Consider the following 21,544-nt stretch of genomic DNA (forward strand, 5'->3'; position numbering starts at 1 on the left):
GTTGTAGTATCAGCTGATTAGTTAGTACAGTATAGCTTTGATGTTGATGTATGTGTAGTACAGTTTGAAATACCGTGCATAAATATAGGACGCACACAACGCCATTTATTAAATTACTTTTTATTAAAATAAGTCCAGATGTTAATGTGTATAAATATAAAACTAAATAGATTGACTCTGTACCAAGTTAAACATGTTTAATGTATAACCACACCAGGCTGCATTGCCAAAGCAGTACAGCGCAGACATCATTGTAAACCATTTACCTCAATCATCACAAAACCCTCAAATATCTTTTAGACTGAGAGGCTAAAATATTGTAAATAAATTATTTTTACTAAAACAGATACTATTTTAAAATCATTGGACTTACTTATCTGGTCAAGAACATGGTTCTGACCTTACGTTTGTGGGTATGTTCAAGTATGGATGGACTGGAGAATTAACTGAAGAAACTCCTCCATACTCATTTCTGCCAAGTACAATTCCCAGTGTTTAAAAACAGAAAGAGCCAGAATGAATACATGTTATTGAAAGTTATGAGTACTTTTAGGTACCAAGTAGGTAGAACAGCCACCAATGTGCTAAGCTGTGTAGCCTAAAATAAAAACAGCAGAAACAGTTATCATGTTAGGCAGCATTGTTAGAAATGAATAAAATAATATTTGAAGTCAAAGATCTTTTTATCAGAACTGGAAAAGTGCAAAAATAATTCAGTTTAAATTTGCAGAGCGTAGGAAAGGGATTAATAGCTGATTGGACAAGGACACTGTTGCGCTGGAGATAGTCTTGGTTAAATCTGTTTCTGTTTTCCCACAAGTTGCCTGACCTGCATCATTTTTTTCAACATTTTACTATTTCAGATTTTCAGCAACTGCTGGGTTTTTTTAAATTTTCAGTAAATAGTCTGGGCTGACTAGAACTCAGATTTATGTGTCTCCCACACACAGCAGCCGTATCCAAATCAATTAAAAACATACCATAGGAAGGATATCACTGAATCATACAGCATGGAAACAGGCCCTTTGGCCCAACTTGCCCACATCGGCCAACATGTCCCACCTACACTAGTCCCATCTGCCTGCGTTTGGCCCATATCCCTCTAAACAGATTCTAGCATGAAGCACTCCAGATAACAGCAATTTGTTGCTCTTTTTCTCTGGGCATTCTTTCCCCGTCCAACTACAAAGTTTATATTTCCAATTATGAGAAAATCTGACGAACTCTGCCTAATTGAGCCAAATTAGTTGTGTTCTTTCACAAAATGGGAAGAATACAGAAATATCAAGGTTATAATGCACTCTTCCTCTCGAAGAAGAAATTTCATCACATTTGCTGTGTTTGTTTTTGCTTCCTATAATTACATTAAAGCTTGTGAATATAAAGACATGATAAACTCTTTTAAATAACATGGTGCAAATTATAAATTACCCATCTTTAACTATTGTACATGACCTTCATCTAATATACTCAAAAATCTTAGTGCTTTCCCAAAAAAATCAGTATTATAATTCTATAGAAAAGAAACAACCAGAATGGTGCTGGACCCTCACCTCCAGATTCCATCTGTTAAATATGAATCCAAATGTTGCAATGACAAGAGGATATCCTTTCCATTTTACTTAAACATTTGGAATTTTACTTCATGGTATTGCTTCGTTGGCAGAAGTCAACATGATAAAAGGATTGTTTGAGCAATACGATACAGTTTAATCAAAGCACCTTAGTCTTAAATTGGCCAGTTGATATGTTAAAGCAGCTTCAGTCAGATACACATTCAGAAATCAACTGCTCTTAATTTCTTCATCTCTGCCTCAGTGAGTGGTTCCTTATTTAGCAATCGATTATGGAATTTTGCATTCTTGCCGATACCGAGTTTAGGAAGTCCACGGTTCAGTCCCTCCAACAAAACGCAAGCCTTGCAGAGTCCTTGGCTAGAAATGTAACCACACCGTGTGCACGTGCCTTGTGTGGGCATCTTCACATCCTCCTTCACAGAGAGGTTTTCACCAGAGTGAATCACATCCATAATAGCACTTGGTCGTATTGACTCCAAGTCTTTCAGGAAAGCACGCGCATAGCCCCTGTATGCATTAGGGGAATACACACATTCAGTGGAGAAGTAGTCCAGCTTTTTGAAGTAAGCATACAGCACTATTTCTTTCTCATAAGCATACTTGAGAGGTTTGCAACGAGGAATTGCCCCTTCACTATCCGTGGTAATTGCTGTACAGCGGCGCAGTCGAGCAATGTCTCCACGCAGGAAATTCATCAAGACTGTCTCAGCAATATCATCTGCATTGTGACCTGAGCATGAAAGGAATAAAAGGAAGGTGCAGTTAATCGTTTGAACACACTGGTACACTTGTTCCTGGATGGATGCATTTCATCTACACGGCAGTTCACCTCTAGCTGGTCTTCAAAGTAAAAATAGTCAGATTATTAAGCCATCAGAGTACATAGAATTTTGGGAAAGCAGTGTTGGTGTGAAGTACTGGATTAGTTGAGGTTCAGCCATATAATATGATCCCTGCCAGATTAAGACTACACAACTAACATAATTTTAAAAAAATCTCAAAAGCCTATCTGCACAAATATTTTTGGTGCCCATGTCTAAAATTAATTGTGAAAACAAGCTTTGAGCATTCCATTATTTGATTATTTTCTATTTCTGTCCTTTAATGCAGAAATATTTCCAAAGCTTTATTTTATCCCATTTATGCCAATGACATTTTACATTATTTAATCCAGATTTAACTGTAATTTAATGTAATGAATGATTCTGGGAAGATTCCCCAATGTTAAAGCAACTGCAAAATACTGTTGCTAAAACAGTGTAATTATCACAAAGTGGATCTATACCAGTAAATTTCCAGTTAGCCGGTTTGCTTCCATGTTTGTGGGGGAAATAACAAGTAAAGTGGACGACAAAGGATGAGAAAGATTAACATATTCCAATGGGTTTGATTTGGGGAGGGGAGGGTGGAGATATCAAATAATTCTACACATTTAATAGCTAGCATAATATGGAAACTGGCATAAATATAGAATCAAATGACATTTAGAAAAGAGAGAAGAAAATGTTACAGTAAGACAACTATTCTTAAATTGAATCTACTCAAATAAAAGAGATGGGGTTGTTCAAAATCTCATTAAAAAGATTAGAGGGGTAGATAGGAGAAATATATTTATTCAATGGAACTGGATCAAAGTCCCAGCGAATATTTTGAAACCGCTCAAAATGCATGCTTGTAGGAATGTAGGAAGTTATCAATGCCTTACCTGTGCAGACCTTGTCTACTTTCAGCATCATGGCCCCACGATCAAGAGCTTGCCGTCTGAAGACACCACAAAATGTGCAATTGTTCTTCAAACCAACTTTCCTCACAATCTGGTCCATTGTCCAGCCGTATAACTCTTCATAGGAAATAATCTTCAGTGGCAGATCATACTGTTGCTGGTTTCTCTTTACTGTCTCCAAGGAATCATCACGATAACCACTGATGCCTTCGTCCACAGAAAGCAGCATCAGATTCAAGCCATAATTATATCGATCATTTAAGACTTTCAAAACATGAGCTAGAACAGTTGAGTCTTTCCCACCAGAAGCCCCAATTCCAATGGTCTCTCCCTTCTGGAAAAGCTTGGCAGATACGATCATCTGATGCGTCTCCTCTTCGAAAGCCCAGAAAAAGCACTCTTTGCAGAGGGTGTGCCCTGTTTTGGGACGCCTGAGAACTGCTGCATTCTTGTCACAGCAGCTGCAGTGAACCGGCATGTCGAAGATAATCTGGAAAGACAATCAAAATGACTTGTTATGCGAGGCACAACAAAGTAAAACGGAGCTCAATTGGAAATACAAACACTTGGACTTTGTTCATCTTATTAGGAGCTGCACTGCCATGACAACTAGAGTCACAAATCTAGACAGATTGCTATTGTTTTGATGTAATTAGGAGGCAGCCAAGACCCAGGGTGGAAGATTGCAACCTTCACGTGGTCCGCCCTGTTTCGACTAATGCAATCAACTCGACATGCACAAAACGGAAGACAAATAGAACAAGTTGTCCAACAACTTTAGGCTGTGCACGCCACACGAAAGAAGAAGAAGCCAAGATCCCAGGGTCCTCGCTGCCGAGCGACCATAAAACAAAGCGCGCGATTGAGGTCGGATGCCAATTGACCAATGTCAAACGTGCATTGCTTGGAAAATTTGAGGATTTTCTCATATGTTTAAAAAATGTGCAGGTTTTGGTCTTGATGCGTTTCAGGTATAATTTATAATAATTTTACACAATATGTTAAAAATTCCGGTAGTTCCGTGAGTTGGGTCACGAACTTGAACAAAAATGCTCCTCGGTCCACAGCCTATATAGTGGTGTTTTACATAAGCACATAGAAATTCAGGAAATGGAAGGATCTGGATTACATGCAGGCAGAGGAGATTAGTTCAACTTGGCATAAGGCACAGACATTGTGGGGCGAAGGGCCGGTGCCTGTTCTGCTCTCTGTTACGCAATCACAAAGCAAAAAATCTTCAGGTACTGCAGTCTTCTCATGCTCTAAACTAAGCATTTAATCTATGACCCATGAAAGTCTCACGATCATTTGTACATTGTACCTCCACCCTTGCCAAGCACTGCAACCACATGACAATGCACACAAATAGCACAGAAATCCGGTGCCATTCTGCAGTCAGACCAATAATGATCTGGTTGACATTTAACTGCCCTTCAAAATGGCCACTTATTTAAAAAGCTAAAATAAAACTGCACAGACATCTCCATACAAGCCTAGACACCAAATTTGGAAAAGGTGTAGATACTTCTAGCTCAATTTAGACTGACATCTAAATTGGGAGAGCTGTCTCAGTCTGCAAAGGAAGCAGCTTCAAGGCAGCTCTATTATGACCTTTGCGGATATCCTGTCCAACTGCTTGTCAGAATCAAATAAAAGGTGATCATACTGTGTTACATAGTCACAATCAGTAATTTGAGGAATTCTCAACATCAACCATCATGGCTCTCAACCAATGAAGGAGCATTTGATTATGTCAGTCACAGTTAAGGGAATCTTTGCTGATTACCACTGACTGTCATTCCTTAGATGAGACATCAGTACTCCTTCGTGTTATAGGCGGTACTCAAAGTAGCAAAGACAGAATTGACTTTGGGTGTGAGCCTTCAGGTAGTTCAGAGGCACCACCAATGACAACCCTGGCTTGGACCTGACGAACATAGCTGCCTGACATTCACAGGCAGGCAATTTAAAGAAATTGGATGTGTCAGTATTGCAGCTGAGCAAAGGGGGCTACAGAGGCATGAGCTGGCCAACGTTTACTGGAAAGGAACCATAGCAGGGGTGATGGTGGAACAGCTATGGCAGGAATTTCTGGAAATAATCTGCAGGATCTTTTCATTCCAAAGATGAAGAAAGATTCTAGGGGGAGAAAGAGTTGACTGTGGCTGACAAGGGAAGTCAAGGACAGTATAAAACTAAAAGGAAGAGAAGCAAAGATTAGTGGGAAGCTAAAGGATTGGGAAGCTTTTAAAGAACAGAAGGGAACTAAAAAGGCAATACAGAGAGAAAAGATGAAATACGAAATAGCCAGTAATATAAAAGTGGATTGCAAGAGTTTCTTCAGTTACATAAAGAGTAAGAAATAGGCAAGAGTGGAAGCTGGGTCACTGGAGAATGATGCAGGAGAAATGATAATGGGGAATAAAGAAATGGCAGAGGGGTTGAATAACTTGAATAGCATCAGTCTTCATGGTGGAAGACATTTGCAACCTGCCCGAAATTCAAGAGTCAGGGGTGGAAGTTAATGGAGTTGCTATTACTGGGGAGAAGGTGCTTGGGAAGCTGAAAGGGCTGAAGGTGGATAAGTCACCTGGACCAGATGGAATGCACCCTAGGGTTCTGAAAGAGGTGGTTTTAGAGATTGGGATATTTCAAGAAACACTAGAGACAGGAGTGGTCCAAGATGATTGGAAAAAAAAAGGTGGTTTACAAAAATGATCCCAGAAATTAGTAGGTTAACCTGTGATGAGCATTTGTCTGCACTGAACCTGTGCTCCCTGGAGATTGAGGGGAGACCTAATTGAAATATACAGAATTGTGAAAGGCTTGGATAGCGTGGATGTGGAGCGTATGTTTCCACTAGTGGGAGAGTTTAGGACCAGAGGTCATACATGTGACAATAACTAGTGGGAAATTGTTGCCATTACATTGCGGAGGTCCTTCACACTGTACTGTGTTGAATTACTATGATATTAAAGGGAAATGATTCAGAACAGACTTGGCATTTACAAGTCGGTATGGGCCATCAACAGGATAAATATAATCTCAGGGCCTAGCAAAATCCTCAATCTAATATTACTATGTCTTGGTTGAATGTGCAGTGTAAAAGAACACACCAGCAAGGGAAAAGAAGATCAAAAATTTAAGTGACAATCTGGTGGAGCTTCCGCACAAGACCACATGTTCCAAAAAGCAGAACCTGCATGCAGTCAACTGTCATAAAGGATAGATAACTAACGAGTAGATACTTTAGGAACATTTCCACTTCCAGAAGTGATGACCAGCTGATCCATATGCATCTCCTCCTGTGTCACTTCCAACCTCAGACAATTTGATTTCATATCAAGAAACCATTGAGAGCAACAAATATAATGAAATTCATGGACCAGGGAGATATTACAGCTGTAATACTTACCACTTGCACCCAAGATTACCAATCTGTTATATACAGCTATAAAACCAGCATTGATTTGAATGTGCAAAATTGTCCAATTATGTGCTTCTCACCAAAATAAGTTTTAAGAACATATTGCATGGATGAGGAATAAGTCAATCAACTATTTAAATCTGGTCTATCAATCAATAAGTTCATGGCTAATTCATCACGACATCAAGATTATTATGCTGCTCTCCACAGACAAATGCAGATTGGCAAATTACTGTCCCCTCTATTCAGAAATGTTAATAGGGTAGGTCTCTATTGACAGCAATATCAAGCAGTGCTCTCTCACAAGTAACCTGCCCACTGATGCTCTGGCTATCATTGCAGCCTTAGTTCTTATTTATTCATTCACAGAATTTGAATAGTTGTTGCTCAAAATGCTAACATTTGTTCCAAAATGCTCCTAAACTCAAAAAGCAGTTAAAAGTTATACAGGGTTCAGACAAACTAAGAATGGAAGATTTTCTTCCGAGAAGAATGTGAGTGAATCAGGTGTGATTTTATTATAAAATACTCTTCTTTAGGCCACATTGAACCAGACTAGAACACAAATATTCTCTGAATGCAAGAGCAGGACAGAGACTATTTATTCTCCAGAAAACAACTTGCCAGCCGATTCACTGGAATCTTTCCAGACTTCCCAAAAGCACAAGTCTTTGTGATGCAATACTCTCTACTTAAATGAGTAAAATAGTTCCAACAATAGGATTCACCTTACACCATTCATGGCAATCTTTGATAATGTTGGCTGCTTTACAGAAGCAGCATGAAGTACTGCCTGGTAGGTCTCATGAGGTTTGTGCCAAATTTGAGTTTGTGAGCTTCAACCATTATTTTCTTCAACCAGTCATCAACATTTACCTTTGCTATGAGTTGGCACCGAAGATATAGCAAATATCTACAATCTGATCTGGACCTTTATTGTTGGAGGGTGATGCCCCACAGCATGGATACATTGATGGAGGACATTAGTTTTATTAATGTTTGTAACACTCATCCTCTCTTATGCTTCATTGAGTCAAAGATAGAAACATAGAAATTAGGTGCAGGAGTAGGCCATTCAATATGATCATGGCTGATCATCCAACTCAGTATCCCGTACCTGCCTTCTCTCCATACCCTCTGATCCCCTTAGCCACAAGGGCCACATCTAACTCCCTCTTAAATATAGCCAATGAACTGGCCTCGACTACCCTCTGTGGCAGAGAGTTCCAGAGATTCACCACTCCCTGTGTGAAAAAAGTTCTTCTCATCTCGGTTTTAAAGGATTTCCCCCTTATCCTTAAGCTGTGACCCCTTGTCCTGGACTTCCCCAACATCGGGAGCAATCTTCCTGCATCTAGCCTGTCCAACCCCTTAAGAATTTTATAAGTTTCTATAAGATCCCCTCTCAATCTCCTAAATTCTAGAGAGTATAAACCAAGTCTATCCAGTCTTTCTTCATAAGACAGTCCTGACATCCCAGCAATCAGTCTGGTGAACCTTCTCTGCACTCCCTCTATGGCAATAATGTCCTTCCTCAGATTTGGAGACCAAAACTGTACGCAATACTCCAGGTGTGGTCTCACCAAGACCCTGTACAACTGCAATAGAACCTCCCTGCTCCTATACTCAAATCCTTTTGCTATGAAAGCTAACATACCATTCGCTTTCTTCACTGCCTGCTGCACCTGCATGCCTACTTTCAATGACTGGTGTACCATGACACCCAGGTCTCGCTGCATCTCCCCTTTTCCTAGTCGGCCACCATTTAGATAATAGTCTGCTTTCCTGTTTTTGCCACCAAAATGGATAACCTCACATTTATCCACATTATACTGCATCTGCCAAACATTTGCCCACTCACCCAGCCTATCCAAGTCACCTAGCAGTCTCCTAGCATCCTCCTCACAGCTAACACTGCCCCCCAGCTTAGTGTCATCCGCAAACTTGGAGATATTGCCTTCAATTCCCTCATCCAGATCATTAATATATATTGTAAATAGCTGGGGTCCCAGCACTGAACCTTGCGGTACCCCACTAGTCACTGCCTGCCATTGTGAAAAGGACCCGTTTACTCCTACTCTTTGCTTCCTGTTTGCCAGCCAGTTCTCTATCCACATCAATACTGAACCCCCAATGCCGTGTGCTTTAAGTTTGTATACTCATCTCTTATGTGGGACCTTGTCGAAAGCCTTCTGGAAGTCCAGATACACCACATCCACTGGTTCTCCCCTATCCACGCTACTAGTTACATCCTCGAAAAATTCTATAAGATTCGTCTGACATGATTTACCTTTCGTAAATCCATGCTGAGTTTGTCCAATGATTTCACCACTTTCCAAATGTGCTGCTATCCCATCTTTAATAACTGACTCTAGCAGTTTCCCCACTACCGATGTTAGACTAACTGGTCTGTAATTCCCCGTTTTCTCTCTCCCTCCCTTCTTAAAAAGTGGGGTTACGTTTGCTACCCCCCAATCCTCAGGAACTACTCCAGAATCTAAAGAGTTTTGAAAGATTATTACTAATGCATCCACTATTTCTGGAGCTACTTCCTTAAGTACTCTGGGATGCAGCCTATCTGGCCCTGGGGATTTATCGGCCTTTAATCCATTCAATTTACCCAACACCACTTCCCGGCTAACCTGGATTTCACTCAATTCCTCCAACTCCTTTGACCCGCGGTCCCCTGCTATTTCCGGCAGATTATTTATGTCTTCCTTAGTGAAGACGGAACCAAAGTAGTTATTCAATTGGTCCGCCATATCCTTGTTCCCCATGATCAACTCACCTGTTTCTGACTGCAAGGGACCTACATTTGTTTTAACTAATCTCTTTCTTTTCACATATCTATTAAAACTTTTGCAGTCAGTTTTTATGTTCCCTGCCAGTTTTCTTTCATAATCTATTTTTCCTTTCCTAATTAAGCCCTTTGTCCTCCTCTGCTGGTCTCTGAATTTCTCCCAGTCCTGCAAGATGACCTGCAACAAAGATGACCTGCAACAGTCTCAAAATAGATGTATATGCAAGCATCACCTCTGTATATTGCATATGGAGTGTATTTTATACTGGAGAGGATGTTTTGCAAGTTGAGCAGTTTGCTTCAGTCATACAATTAGCTCCATTCTATTCTATAAAATAATTTCGCAGAGGATAGTTACAGGGAGATTATTTTCCCTAGACAAGGAGTTAAGAACGAAAGATCACAGTTTCAAAGGTAAGGGATGGATGAAAAAACATCCTCACTCTATGCTTGGTGAATCTTTGTAATTCTCTACCCCATAATGTTGTCAAGGCCCAAACATAATTACATACAAAGCAAAGTGCAGTCGATTACTGGACACTAAACTCGTTATAGTCAACTAACCTGGATCCCCTCATCATTCTGCTTAAACCCCATTCCCAACTCTTTCTGAAACCATGACTCTCATCACGGGTGTTAATAATGGTCCACTACAGACCGGGCCGGGAGTACACACGTTATCTGCGAGGCGCTCTAGGGGCATCTGCAGGACCGTTTATTAATCGTACTAACATATATAAGCCTTTTCACTGGGTGTTACATCTCCCTTTTAACATTCGCAGTACTTCATAAAGCCAAGTTGACCGAGGTAAAAGGAGGAAGCTTAAAGAGCATCACTTCATAAATATAAACATAAGCCTTCACACACACTTTAACTCACCCAGTGCCGTGTTCCACACGTTATCGTGCCAGGCCCGCGTGGTCAAATGTGCTAAACAGATGCGATCTCTCGCTTCTCCTTTAACCGAAGAGCCACGCCATGCAAGATTGACAAAACCCGACGGCAGATGAACACCTTCACCGGCGATGGCCGACTCTGATCGCCGCCATGCTTGACCGGAACTGATCATCCGTTGGTCGGCGATGCCGCCGACGCCTGATCACGTGGGCCGGGCGGATGGTGGTTTCCGGGCGAGCCGTCCGATAGCGCGGTGCGCGCCGGGAATTGTAGTGTTTGCTCTGTGGCGCCAGTCACCTGTCAGAGGCGGTTGGCGGCGGTGGCGGCGGCTCTGGAAGGTGAGTTGCCGACGGCGGTGGAGAAGGGTCGCGCAACCCCTCGATCTCCAAGCCTTAATTACCGAGATGTTGCGTTTTGGGAAGTCTAACAGTGAATGGTAAGGTTCTGGGGAGTGTTGTAGAGCAGAGGGATCAAGAGGTGCTGGTAGATAGATCCTTTAAAATGGTGTGACAGGTAGATAAGGTGGTCAAAAAAAGGCTTTTGGCACATTTGCCTTCATCAGACAGAGTAATGAGTATAGAAGTTGGGAGGTCATGTTGAGACATTCGTGAGCCCACAACTGAGTATTGTGTTCAGTTTTGGTCACCATGTTGTAGCAATGTTACAAAATTTTGAGATTTTAAAAATCAAGTCTGTAATTTATCCCATCAGATAAAGCATAAAAATAAGTTTAATTTGACATCTAATTCACTTTCATATCTCAAGTATTTAAAAAGTTATGGCCATTTTCATACTCGGAAATGAGCATCTTGTTCCCTATTGATTTTCTATGGACATAACAAAAAAGTTGTGATCGTGAACAGTCAAAAGCCCATAACTTTCTTAAAAATTAAGAGAACTGAATGAAATTTTCAGTTATCATAGATTGAAGCATTCTGAAACAAATATAAAATAATCTTACTTGGATGACCTGAAATTAAAGCATATAATTAGTTAGTTACCTAATTGCAGCTAATTTCAGACTTCAATTACTAGATCTCAACATCTATCCATTTCTTAATAAATGATTAACATTTTTAAATAGCCTAAATGTCCAAATAATATTCACAAATAATTCACAATAAAACATGATTTTAAAATCTCATTTACATTAATTTATAGGCCAAATGGAAGGAATTCAGTGTTCAATTGCTGTAAATAAATGCCCATTTAAATCAGCTTTCTAGCGGGATCCTGTGGAACGCGCTGGTTTAGAACGTTCACATTGCGGTAGATTTGTGCCTCAAATGCCGAGAAAAATACTGCGCGATATAATGGGCCCAAATTGAGCTACTCGCAATATTAAATTTTGTATAAAAGGATCTTTAGAAGCCCTTTTGAATGTAAAAATATACAACCTACCTTCTGCTATTTTCTTTATGAGACTCTGCGGTTGCTGACGGTCGCGGGTTTAAAGATTGATTTTTAAACTACTATAACTATTATTCAAGGCCTTTAAACCTAATAATAGCTTTTGCGACGGGGTCTATCAGCGATTTTTCGTTAATAATTAACTAGGCTGAACATTTTCGATTGGAACAGCTTAGAGAAAATCGCGTTTTAAACCCGCCCCCTCTAAACGGCGCCAAAATCGCGCACAACCTCAGCGGCAGATCTTCAACGACGCTTCAGGTAGGCTTTGCAACATACCTACATGTTGTAGGAAAGATGGTGTCAAGCTGGAGGGGGTTGTGTGGGAGAGGGGGTTGTGGGAGAGGGTTATGTGTGGGAGAGGGGGGCGTGTGGGGGAGGGGGGGGTGTGGGAAGGGGAGGGGTGGTCACAGCAGACACAGCTCGCACTCTGCTCACCCCGCACCTTCAGCTTTCGGCCTCACACAGTAGCTCCCGGTCCCACTCCGATTTCACTCAGAGGCTTCCGGTTCAACTGAACAGCTCCCGGCTCGTCGTGCTGGTCGCTGTAGAAGCAGCCCGCACGCTGCTCTCTGCCCGCACGTTTTATGGACTCAATCAGCACAGCTCATGGACTCAGTTCCGCCTCTGGGAGTTTATTCTCCTTGCCTCAGTGATTGAAAGCGGGTGCCTGAAAGGGCATTATCTTCATGGTGATTGATAGGCGAGAAGACCAATCCGCTGATTTCACGATTTTTTAAACTTTCATAACTTTTGTAATATTCCATTGATCGGAACAAAACTTGGTACGCTTGGAGCAGAGAATGGTGAGTAAGGTGGCAAAAAAATCCTCACTCTCACCCCTTATACAATTATGTTGAAAAATGTCCCTTTTTGATTTTTACCCTGGATTTGTCTGCCTACCACTTTTACTTTTCACCTTTCTACCTATTGCCTCTACCCTCATTTTACACCCCTTTATCTCTCTGCTCACACATTTAAGAAACCCACCACCTCTTATTCTCTGTTTATTATCTTTTTCTTCTTTCCCCCCTACCTGTTGGGTCTGAGTGCTTCCCTTCTCTGCCTCCTGCCTCACACACTGTCTAGTAGCTTTCTCTAATAGAGTCCCTCCCAACCATTCTAGTTTAAATGATGGGTCATTGTTTCAAAAATTATGGAGGATAGTGAATCTTTGATCTGGAGAATAAGGAAAATACTCACTAACCACTGATCAATCCTCATACACAGATCATTTTAATCTATTTCCTGAAGCTGTTGTGTGACCTAATCTCAGGCTCTCTGATTCTAATTTAAAGTTAATGAATTTAATCATTTTAGCTGATATCAGCCGTGATAACTCCAGGTTAAAGCATTTAAAGGAGTAGCACAGGCAAAAAATTTTGCAAAGCAGCATTAAATGTTCCAGAGCTGCAAGTTACTAAGAGGTAAATGTTAGTGATCAATCAACTCTTTCCCATGCACTGTTATCACTCTTTATACAAATGTCACTTGGTTGCTGAGGCATTAACTGATTCGAATCTTAATCCTAATCAAAACTATAAACTCTTATTCTGTTTTTTGAAACATTTACAAGAAAAATCCAGGTCATCGATGGTATCAATGTGAATGTGTTTATTCCTAGATGTGGTTTCTGACTGTTTTGCCAGCCGCTGAGAAATGCCGCTTGCTGAAGCAAATCTGCAGGAACTATTGTTCAGCCATTGCTTCTAATTTCCCATTTGTTCCTTCTTGCCTTCCATTGGACTCCATCGAATTGGAGGATCTTCAGGAATTTCTGTTTCAGTCTAAGAAGCTGTTTGTGCTATCTGGAGCAGGCCTATCAACGGAGTCTGGTATTCCTGATTATCGCTCGGAAGAGGTTGGACTTTATGCTCGGACAACAAGACGACCCGTTCAGCACCATGTGTTTGTCTGCAGTGCCAAGAGTAGGCAGAAATATTGGGCACGAAATTATGTTGGCTGGCCACAATTTAGTTCGCGCCAGGCAAATGAAGCACACAAAGCTCTGAGTAAATGGGAAAAAATAGGGAAGCTGCACTGGCTGGTGACTCAGAATGTGGATGCTTTGCACACAAAGGCAGGAAGCCAGTACTTGACAGAACTTCATGGCTGTACACATAAAGTGATCTGCCTTGGCTGCGAGAAGATAACACCCAGGAGTCACCTTCAAGATGAATTTGCAGCTCTGAATCCTAATTGGTCTGAAGAAACACAAGGAATATTTCCAGATGGAGACGTTTTCCTGACTGATGAACAAATCAAACATTTCAATGTTCCCTCGTGTAAGAATTGTGGTGGTATCCTGAAACCCGATGTCACCTTTTTTGGAGACACAGTAAATAAAGAGAAAGTTAATTTTGTGTATGAACGTTTGACGGAATCTGATGCAGTTCTGGTGGTCGGCTCTTCTCTACAGGTGAGTGGCTGAGATGACCAAAGACTTTTCATTGAATATGTTTGGATAATTTAGATAGATTGAGGAATATTCAGTGGAAGCAAGTTATAACCAAAGTTATTTATATTTGTATTTCCAAAGTATTTAATGGTAAATCAGGATTAAATGTGACCGTTTTTGATACCAAGATTATAAATGCAGATTTTGTACTCTTTTTGCATCTTCTCACTGCAGCCATTAGGTATAGTTAGCTGCTAACCATTGATTTAAGTTACAGTACTGTTGAATTAAGCAAAACTAAATGTCTTTGAATTTACAGGGATTTGTGAAAAGCTTTCACATAGATAAATATCGTTATGAGGAAAAATAAATAACAGTCTTGCTTCCCACTAACCAGCCAATTATAGAACCATTGAAGGCTGAAATAAGGAGGAGTGTTGTGTATCATCAGAACATTGTGTTGAACCACCTTCATGAACCTTAAAGTAAGCATGCAGGTACAGCAGGCAGTGAACATAACTGTGTTCAAGAAGGAACTGCAGATGCTGGAAAATCGAAGGTACACAAAAATGCTGGAGAAACTCAGCGGGTGCAGCAGCATCTATGGAGCGAAGGAAATAGGTGACGTTTCGGGCCGAAACCCTTCTTCAGACTGATGAACATAACTAATGGCATGTTGGCCTTCATTGCGAGAGGATTTGAGTTTAGGAGCAAGGAGGTCCTACTGCAATTGTACATGGCCCTGGTGAGACCACACCTGGAGTATTGTGTGTAATGTTGGTCTCCTAATTTGATGAGAGGCATTATTGCTATTGAGGGAGGGCAGCGCAGGTTCACCAGGTTAATTCCGGGATGGCGGGACCAACATATGATGAAAGAATGGATCAACTGGGCTTGTATTCACTGGAATTTAGGAGGATGAGAGGATATCTTATAGAAACATAATTAACTTTTTATGTTCTTCGTTAATAGGTATATTCTGGATATAGGTTCATCATTGCAGCCTTTGAGAAGAGACTGCCTATTGCAATACTAAATATTGGGGCTACCAGAGCAGATAAACTGTCCACTCTGAAAATCAGTGCTCGGTGTGGAGAGGTCCTGCCATACGTTCTTCCCTTTTGACACTGTCAAGCTGTACAACAGGAAAACTCCTCAATTCTGGTAATATTACAAAAATTTGGAACAAAATTCTATGAAAAATAATCCATATAGATTAGTAATAGCAATTTCTCACTCAGTGGTATCTTTATATACAGGCTGCATTTTGTGTATATGAAGATCGAAAGATTTGAGAAATGATATCTTCAACAATTTCCTGAGAAATGGATTGCAACCATTACCAAGTTCTTGCAAAGTTTCCTATAAAAACATACAAAATTATGTTTCATGAAATCTATTGTTTCAACAAATCACATTATTAATTTATGGTCTCAGCCTTTTTTAATTGTATAATGTTGTTGAATAATCTTAAACATTTTTTCAAAGAGGAAAATGTATAGATTTCTTATTGGTCCCCAAAGGTAAATCAGAATCCAAGGCTTATTTGATTACAACGTCATATTTCACATATCACATTTGGATGGAGCTAAACCAACAAAACTCATTGGAGGATATCGACTATAGGCTCCTAAACAGCGGTACGGTAGGGGGATGGCGTAACTTAGGAAATTAGAAACTCGTCCAGAAGGAATCAAACAATAATCATGAAGGACTTTCATCTACCTAGAGATTGGGCAACCTAATTATCAATAGTAGTGTAGGCTGTATTCATGTAGAAAATATAGTTTTATAGATCGAAAATTAGGTGGTGGACTATTTTATGCATAGCAAATGGCAAAATGCATTAAAAGATATTTAATGTTTATTGTTTACTTGCAAACACAGCTGTAAAAAAAAATCACAAGACAATTACAATATAAAATTTATTCTGAAGAGTTAAAGCAGTTTAAATTGCATGGAAGTATAGTTTTACAACAAGAGAAACTATATTTTAATGATAAGGATTCACGTTTCATGAGGTTGTTTACACAAACCCACTAGACCCAATAAAGCTACAATCCAGCAAAAAGTTAAATTTTATTAAGATTGTTCTTGCAGTATGTAAAAAGGAATTAATGAATATTTAGCTCCGAGGACAAACTGTGTGCCAGTCTGTTATGTCTCTATTTTCTGGGCATAGAAATTGAAGGCCAAGAAAGAAAGTTTCAAAAAAGTAATAACTTTTGAAAATCAAAGTAACCTTAAATGAAGAAAGCACATTCATTCACCTATCCATTGTTGAAAGAACAAATTAAAAGCTCCAATGGGTGTACAAAAAAAGCCATATATTTTCCCATGCTATTATACAGCCCACTGAGTACTGAACCAAATGGGGTAAGGTTATGAAATGTAAAGTAATAAGTTTAGTTTAGAGATACAACACAGCGGAAACAGGCCCACGGAGTCTGCAACGACCAGCGTTCTCCACACATTAACACTATCCTACTATTAGGGACAATTTACACATACACCAAGCCAATTAACCTACATACCTATACATCTTTAGAGTACGGGAGGAAACCCAGGATCTCAGAGAAAGCCCACGCGGTCACGGGGAGAGCATACAAACTCTGTACAGACAGCACCCGTAGTTGGGATCGAACCCGGGTCTCCAGCGTTCAAGCGCTGTAAGGCAGCAATTCCACTGCTGCGCCACCGTAAAGCACATCTGAACGAGGACCAATAACTTACAACTACAACTAAGTAGAAGCTTAAGTTATCGTATACAGTAAACAAAGTCTCAATCAGTGGAGTCATTCAATATTTTAAATGTTTTAAAGCTCAAGATGACCAATGGAATTTCTTCCAAAAATCACCCCAAATTTGCAGATGTTACTTAGCAGATTGACATTCCAGTGATGAACAAATGCAATGGTATAAAGGAATGCACCTACATTTCAGTATTGACATCAAATTTCACACGGATTCTGGTACAAATTATTGCAAGATTTGAAGATTTCACATAAATAAAATTACCACGTTCTACTTTTCTAAAATTGAACAAAAATTGCAATCTTCTAACCATAGAATCTGACTTGCATTTATATAGTAATTTACTGTTATTTTCCAAATATGTAATAACTAGTCAGTGCATGGCAAAGATTCACAAACATGGATGAAAGATTTCACATAAATAAAATGTTCTACTTTTCTAAAATTGAACAAAAATCGTAATCTTCTAACCATAGAATTTGACTTGCATTTATATTGTAATTTACTGTTATTTTGCAAGCAAATATGTAAAAACTAATAGGTGCATGGCAAAGATTCAAACAACAAATGACCTACTGCTTTGATTTAGGTGTTAAAGATTAAAACTGTCAAAGGCAACTGCAGAATCCTACAATTAAAAAAAACACCACCATGAGCATATTTCACATTCACCTCAATAAGTAGAAGGGAATATGTGGGTGGGAGGAAGGAGGAGGTGGGAATGGAGGCTCATTCTAACATCTCGTCTGAAAAACAATTTCATAGAAATTGGTTACACAGAAGGAAGCCATTTTCCTCTCAAGCTTCCTTAATTTTAAGTATTATAATTTGATTCACCTGAGATTTCTCTTTCTCATATTTTCTATTTCAAATACTTATTCAGATATGCTCAAGATATCATTAGAACTTTTGCATCAATAGCCATTTGTGCTTTGAGTTCTACATGCATTAAATTGCTTAATATTTTCTCAGACCCTTTTCCAATAGTTATCCTCCATTTTCTTGCTATTGATGAAAAAGTATTTCATGCTTCCAGAAACCTGAATAATTGGAAAACCTGAGATCACTACGAAGTTTTAATGTCCCCAAATCGACATATAAATATCTACTGTTTCCTTATTCATTTTAGAACCTTGAATAGTTCAGTACTCATCTAAACATGATGGAATGCTAGCCAAATACACGTAACCTGTGCTAATAATTTGATCCCGTCAACATTCTGGTGTATCTGCGCTATATTCTTCCTAAGGCCAATATATATCGTCTGTGTTCAATAACCAAAGAAAACATACCAGCCTGACCAAGGACTTGAACAACTGAGAGCTTACAAGAAGACCACTGAAACATCTACATGCATTTGTCTATGTATTTTAATTCAAAACTAAATTTTATTCCCTCAATCCAAATTATAAAGTTTTTTAATAATTCCAATTAATCTGTTGCTACTGACTATGAGATTAAGTGGGATGAATTAAATCAGAGCTGACATTAATGAATTTTGGGCTCCGTCACATTTGGATTTTTTTTGTGAGAAGTGCAGGACATGCCTGCACAGAAACAATACTTAAACTGAAGACCTGCTTCATCAAATGTGATCAGAATAATATACTTGCATGAAGAGTAATCTTCATTATTCTTGGGTGGGGTGAATGTTCTTTCTTTGTGGTGCAATACTTATCTCACCCCTACCCAAACTGTTCCCGCAGGCGCCACTTTATATTGTCATTAATAAATGACTGAATAACCAGGAATAGTACAGCAGGTGGACTCAATTTACTGCTCCTCCGCTCCATGATGGCAGCATCTAATAATGCATTCACACCCCCTGAACAACCCATCTTAGAATAGAGATTGGTCATTAAATAACCAATTAAATAACCACTTGATGGCACTATAGAAAAGCATAAAAAATACAATTTTAAAGTCTACTGACCAATAACTTTGGAATCCAAGAATTGTAGACAGAAACAAAATAACAATACAAACTATAGCAATTGAAAATGAGATACGTCTCCAATACCCTGATAGTTGGAAGACGGAATATATATGTAAACTAAACTTGTATATTCACGAACAGGAGTCTCAGGAATAAATTGACACAAATATAGCAGTGCTGTAATGTCAAGAACACTGGTAATTAAGTTGTAAAGAAAAGGAAAATCCAGTTTTTGGCACATTCATCTTTGTTATCGTGCTGACTTTTCCAGTTTTAATTAAACTTACTGTTTACAAATGTTTAGAAGGGGATACAGGTGCTTTAATATATTGCAGATAATTTAGGGTTTCCATTAAAAAAAAAAGACGTTACAAACAGCTGCCTATAGACATTAGACACTATGCATGCTAAATGTACGATATACACAGTGCTAATGCTAAACCAGAATTCACAAAAGTGATTTGCAAGATTGTGACATTCTTGATACAGCTTTCTCCCCTTTCTGAGCATTAAAGTTAACCTTTGTATTTCAGGAAGCAATGGCTTGCTTGCTGAAATTGGGTCAGAGCTTTTAAAGAGATCTCTCTGCCGCGGGCATCCCCAACAAACCCCAGCTCTGCAGCAGGATCAGGTCTGCAGATCGAGTGATCCATGTATGATATTTTCCAGTACACAGAAGCTGGATTTTACATTAAAAATGGATGTGCTAATGGTGGGGTATCACTTGAAATCATGTATAGTTCATTTTCAAGATGAATGAATGCCTTGTTTAATCATAAGTTGTAAACATGGATCATAAGTTGATACTTATTGAGCATTAATTTAAATGGCCACTAACAGTTCACATTATAACTTGTATGAGATACTGTTGGGAAATGACACCAGTGGAGGGCAAATTTCAACCGGAATTGTCTGGTCCAATTTCCCTACTTGTAGGAACACATAATTCCAAACAAGTGCAAAACAATCTGTATGCATACTTAGTGCATAAAGAATATGTGCATTTGGTCCATTTCCTACATTGCATACATCACTGCAAGGCAACGGAGCGAGATATTCACTACACACTTGAAATTTAGAAGAAAGGATTCATGAGGGTGCTAAATCATCATATAGTAAAGTTAGAAAATCATTACGTTAGTTTTTGGAAATCCTTGTTATAAGATAACAATGATGGGAATGGCTTTTGACAGATGAGTTTTACACAGGGCTCGTACGGTCCTTGAAAGACCTGGAATTTGAAACAGTTTTTCCAAGACCTTGAAAGTACTTGGATTTATCATAGAAAAGATTTTTTAATGATAAGTATTCATTCATGCAGAGTAATGTGGCGTATTTTCATCAAGTTTATAATGCACATTTTAAATTAAAAGTCGGGAAACATTGTTAGATATGTTTGCCTTTGTCGCCTATTTACCTATTTTTTTGCCTGCTTTGTCGCTGGGGGAATAAAGACATTGAAGAAGCAGGAATGTGTGTCTTGTCTGGTATTCATTTACGAACATGATGAGCTTGAATTACGGGCGCACACAGAAAGATCAAAGGAACTGCCAATTGACAAACCTCGTTTTTTCTCCCAAACTTTCAGAACAGCTGACATGAGAACTACCCACAGACTCCCCAAGTATCATACAGTAATGAGGAGTAAAATCTGAGCTTCAAGCTCATGCAGGTGGTTCCAATAAATAGGGGGTGTGGCTTCAACTGTCTGGAGTTTTCTGGGTGTACAGAAAGCATTAACTGCACTGCTGCAGCACTTCTCTCTCTCCCTCTCTGAGTGTGTGAAAGCTGCATGCATGCACCATGGAGCTAGAAATGTCTAGCACTGTACTGTGTGCATGCACTATGTACGCGTGTATGTATGTCTATGAACACCGGACAATTTCATTTTCTCTTACAAGGTACAAGAGTAGAGTGATACACTGCTGGTAATATAGGCATGAAAGTACTCTGCTAAACGTTTTCTCTACGAAAATGATGTGGAAATGACATCTTCACTTCCAATAAAATAAGAAAGTAACGACTATAGCAAATCTTATAAAAATCCTCTGGCACATGGAATAAATCTACTCATGCACCCCTCTGCTGAATGTATCAGTCTCTACTGATCTGCAGCTATGGCATACATATTCATAAACTGCCAGATTGCTTGTGTGTATCATACCACATCAAGAACGTTTTTTTTTCTTATGCTGACGCCTAATTACTGATTGGCGAAGGCGAGGAGTCGGAGTGGGAAATGATCATGCAACAAGTCATGACAGCCATGAACGTTCACTCTAGTCATTGACCGAGATTTCAGTAAACAGCAATGCCGGGAAGTTGTGTGCTTAACACCAGATGGATCCATGGTCCAAAGTATTAAGAGTAGATTGCTAAAGGTGACATACATCATGCTAAATGTCAACCCTGTCATAAGACAATAGACTTGACCAGCATGGGTGAATCGGCGCTCACTAGTCATGGAAAAGGAACTAAACACCAAAAGTTATTAGCTAACTTACGTGAAGAAAACCGGAACAAGCATCATTCTTTACAAAAGACTCAAGTAGTAAACCTACTTCAGGCTCAGCCGCACCAGCAACTGCCCATGAACCACCAGATGCACCGTTTTGATCCTC

The 21,544-nt window shown here is 39.5% G+C and overlaps 3 protein-coding genes across 7 annotated transcripts in view; 1 reads left to right on the forward strand and 2 right to left on the reverse strand.

Annotated features, from left to right (window-relative positions):
• pxn (paxillin) overlaps positions 1-10,627 on the reverse strand; it is a 132,014-nt gene extending 121,387 nt beyond the window's left edge. The window contains exon 1 of one of the 4 annotated variants that reach the window (XM_033043581.1): positions 10,408-10,627. In XM_033043581.1, the coding sequence (XP_032899472.1) occupies positions 10,408-10,597 (190 nt within the window). In that variant the 5' untranslated portion in view covers positions 10,598-10,627. The remainder of the gene's footprint in view (positions 1-10,407) is intronic. The other 3 variants (XM_033043584.1, XM_033043585.1, XM_033043586.1) reach the window with 3 other exon arrangements.
• Positions 105-10,543, reverse strand: ctu1 (cytosolic thiouridylase subunit 1). Its single transcript, XM_033043591.1, has 3 exons — positions 10,408-10,543; positions 3,283-3,790; positions 105-2,307 (listed from the first exon to the last, which is right to left on the reverse strand). Exons 2-3 carry the CDS (start codon positions 3,776-3,778, stop codon positions 1,778-1,780), a joined length of 1,026 nt encoding a protein of 341 aa, XP_032899482.1. The 5' UTR covers positions 3,779-3,790; positions 10,408-10,543; the 3' UTR covers positions 105-1,777.
• Positions 10,596-20,477, forward strand: sirt4 (sirtuin 4). 2 transcript variants are annotated; one of them, XM_033043589.1, is made up of 4 exons: positions 10,596-10,763; positions 13,460-14,254; positions 15,206-15,397; positions 19,457-20,477. In XM_033043589.1, the coding sequence occupies exons 1-3, from the start codon at positions 10,611-10,613 to the stop codon at positions 15,356-15,358; spliced, it is 1,101 nt and encodes a 366-aa protein (XP_032899480.1). In that variant the 5' UTR covers positions 10,596-10,610; the 3' UTR covers positions 15,359-15,397; positions 19,457-20,477. The 2 variants fall into 2 exon arrangements, with proteins under 2 accessions (XP_032899480.1, XP_032899481.1); XM_033043590.1 differs by lacking the exon at positions 19,457-20,477 and adding an exon at positions 15,493-15,657.
• The last annotated feature ends 1,067 nt before the right edge of the window (positions 20,478-21,544 follow it).

Source organism: Amblyraja radiata, chromosome 25, assembly GCF_010909765.2.
Source record: "Amblyraja radiata isolate CabotCenter1 chromosome 25, sAmbRad1.1.pri, whole genome shotgun sequence".
Classification (NCBI taxonomy): domain Eukaryota; kingdom Metazoa; phylum Chordata; class Chondrichthyes; order Rajiformes; family Rajidae; genus Amblyraja; species Amblyraja radiata.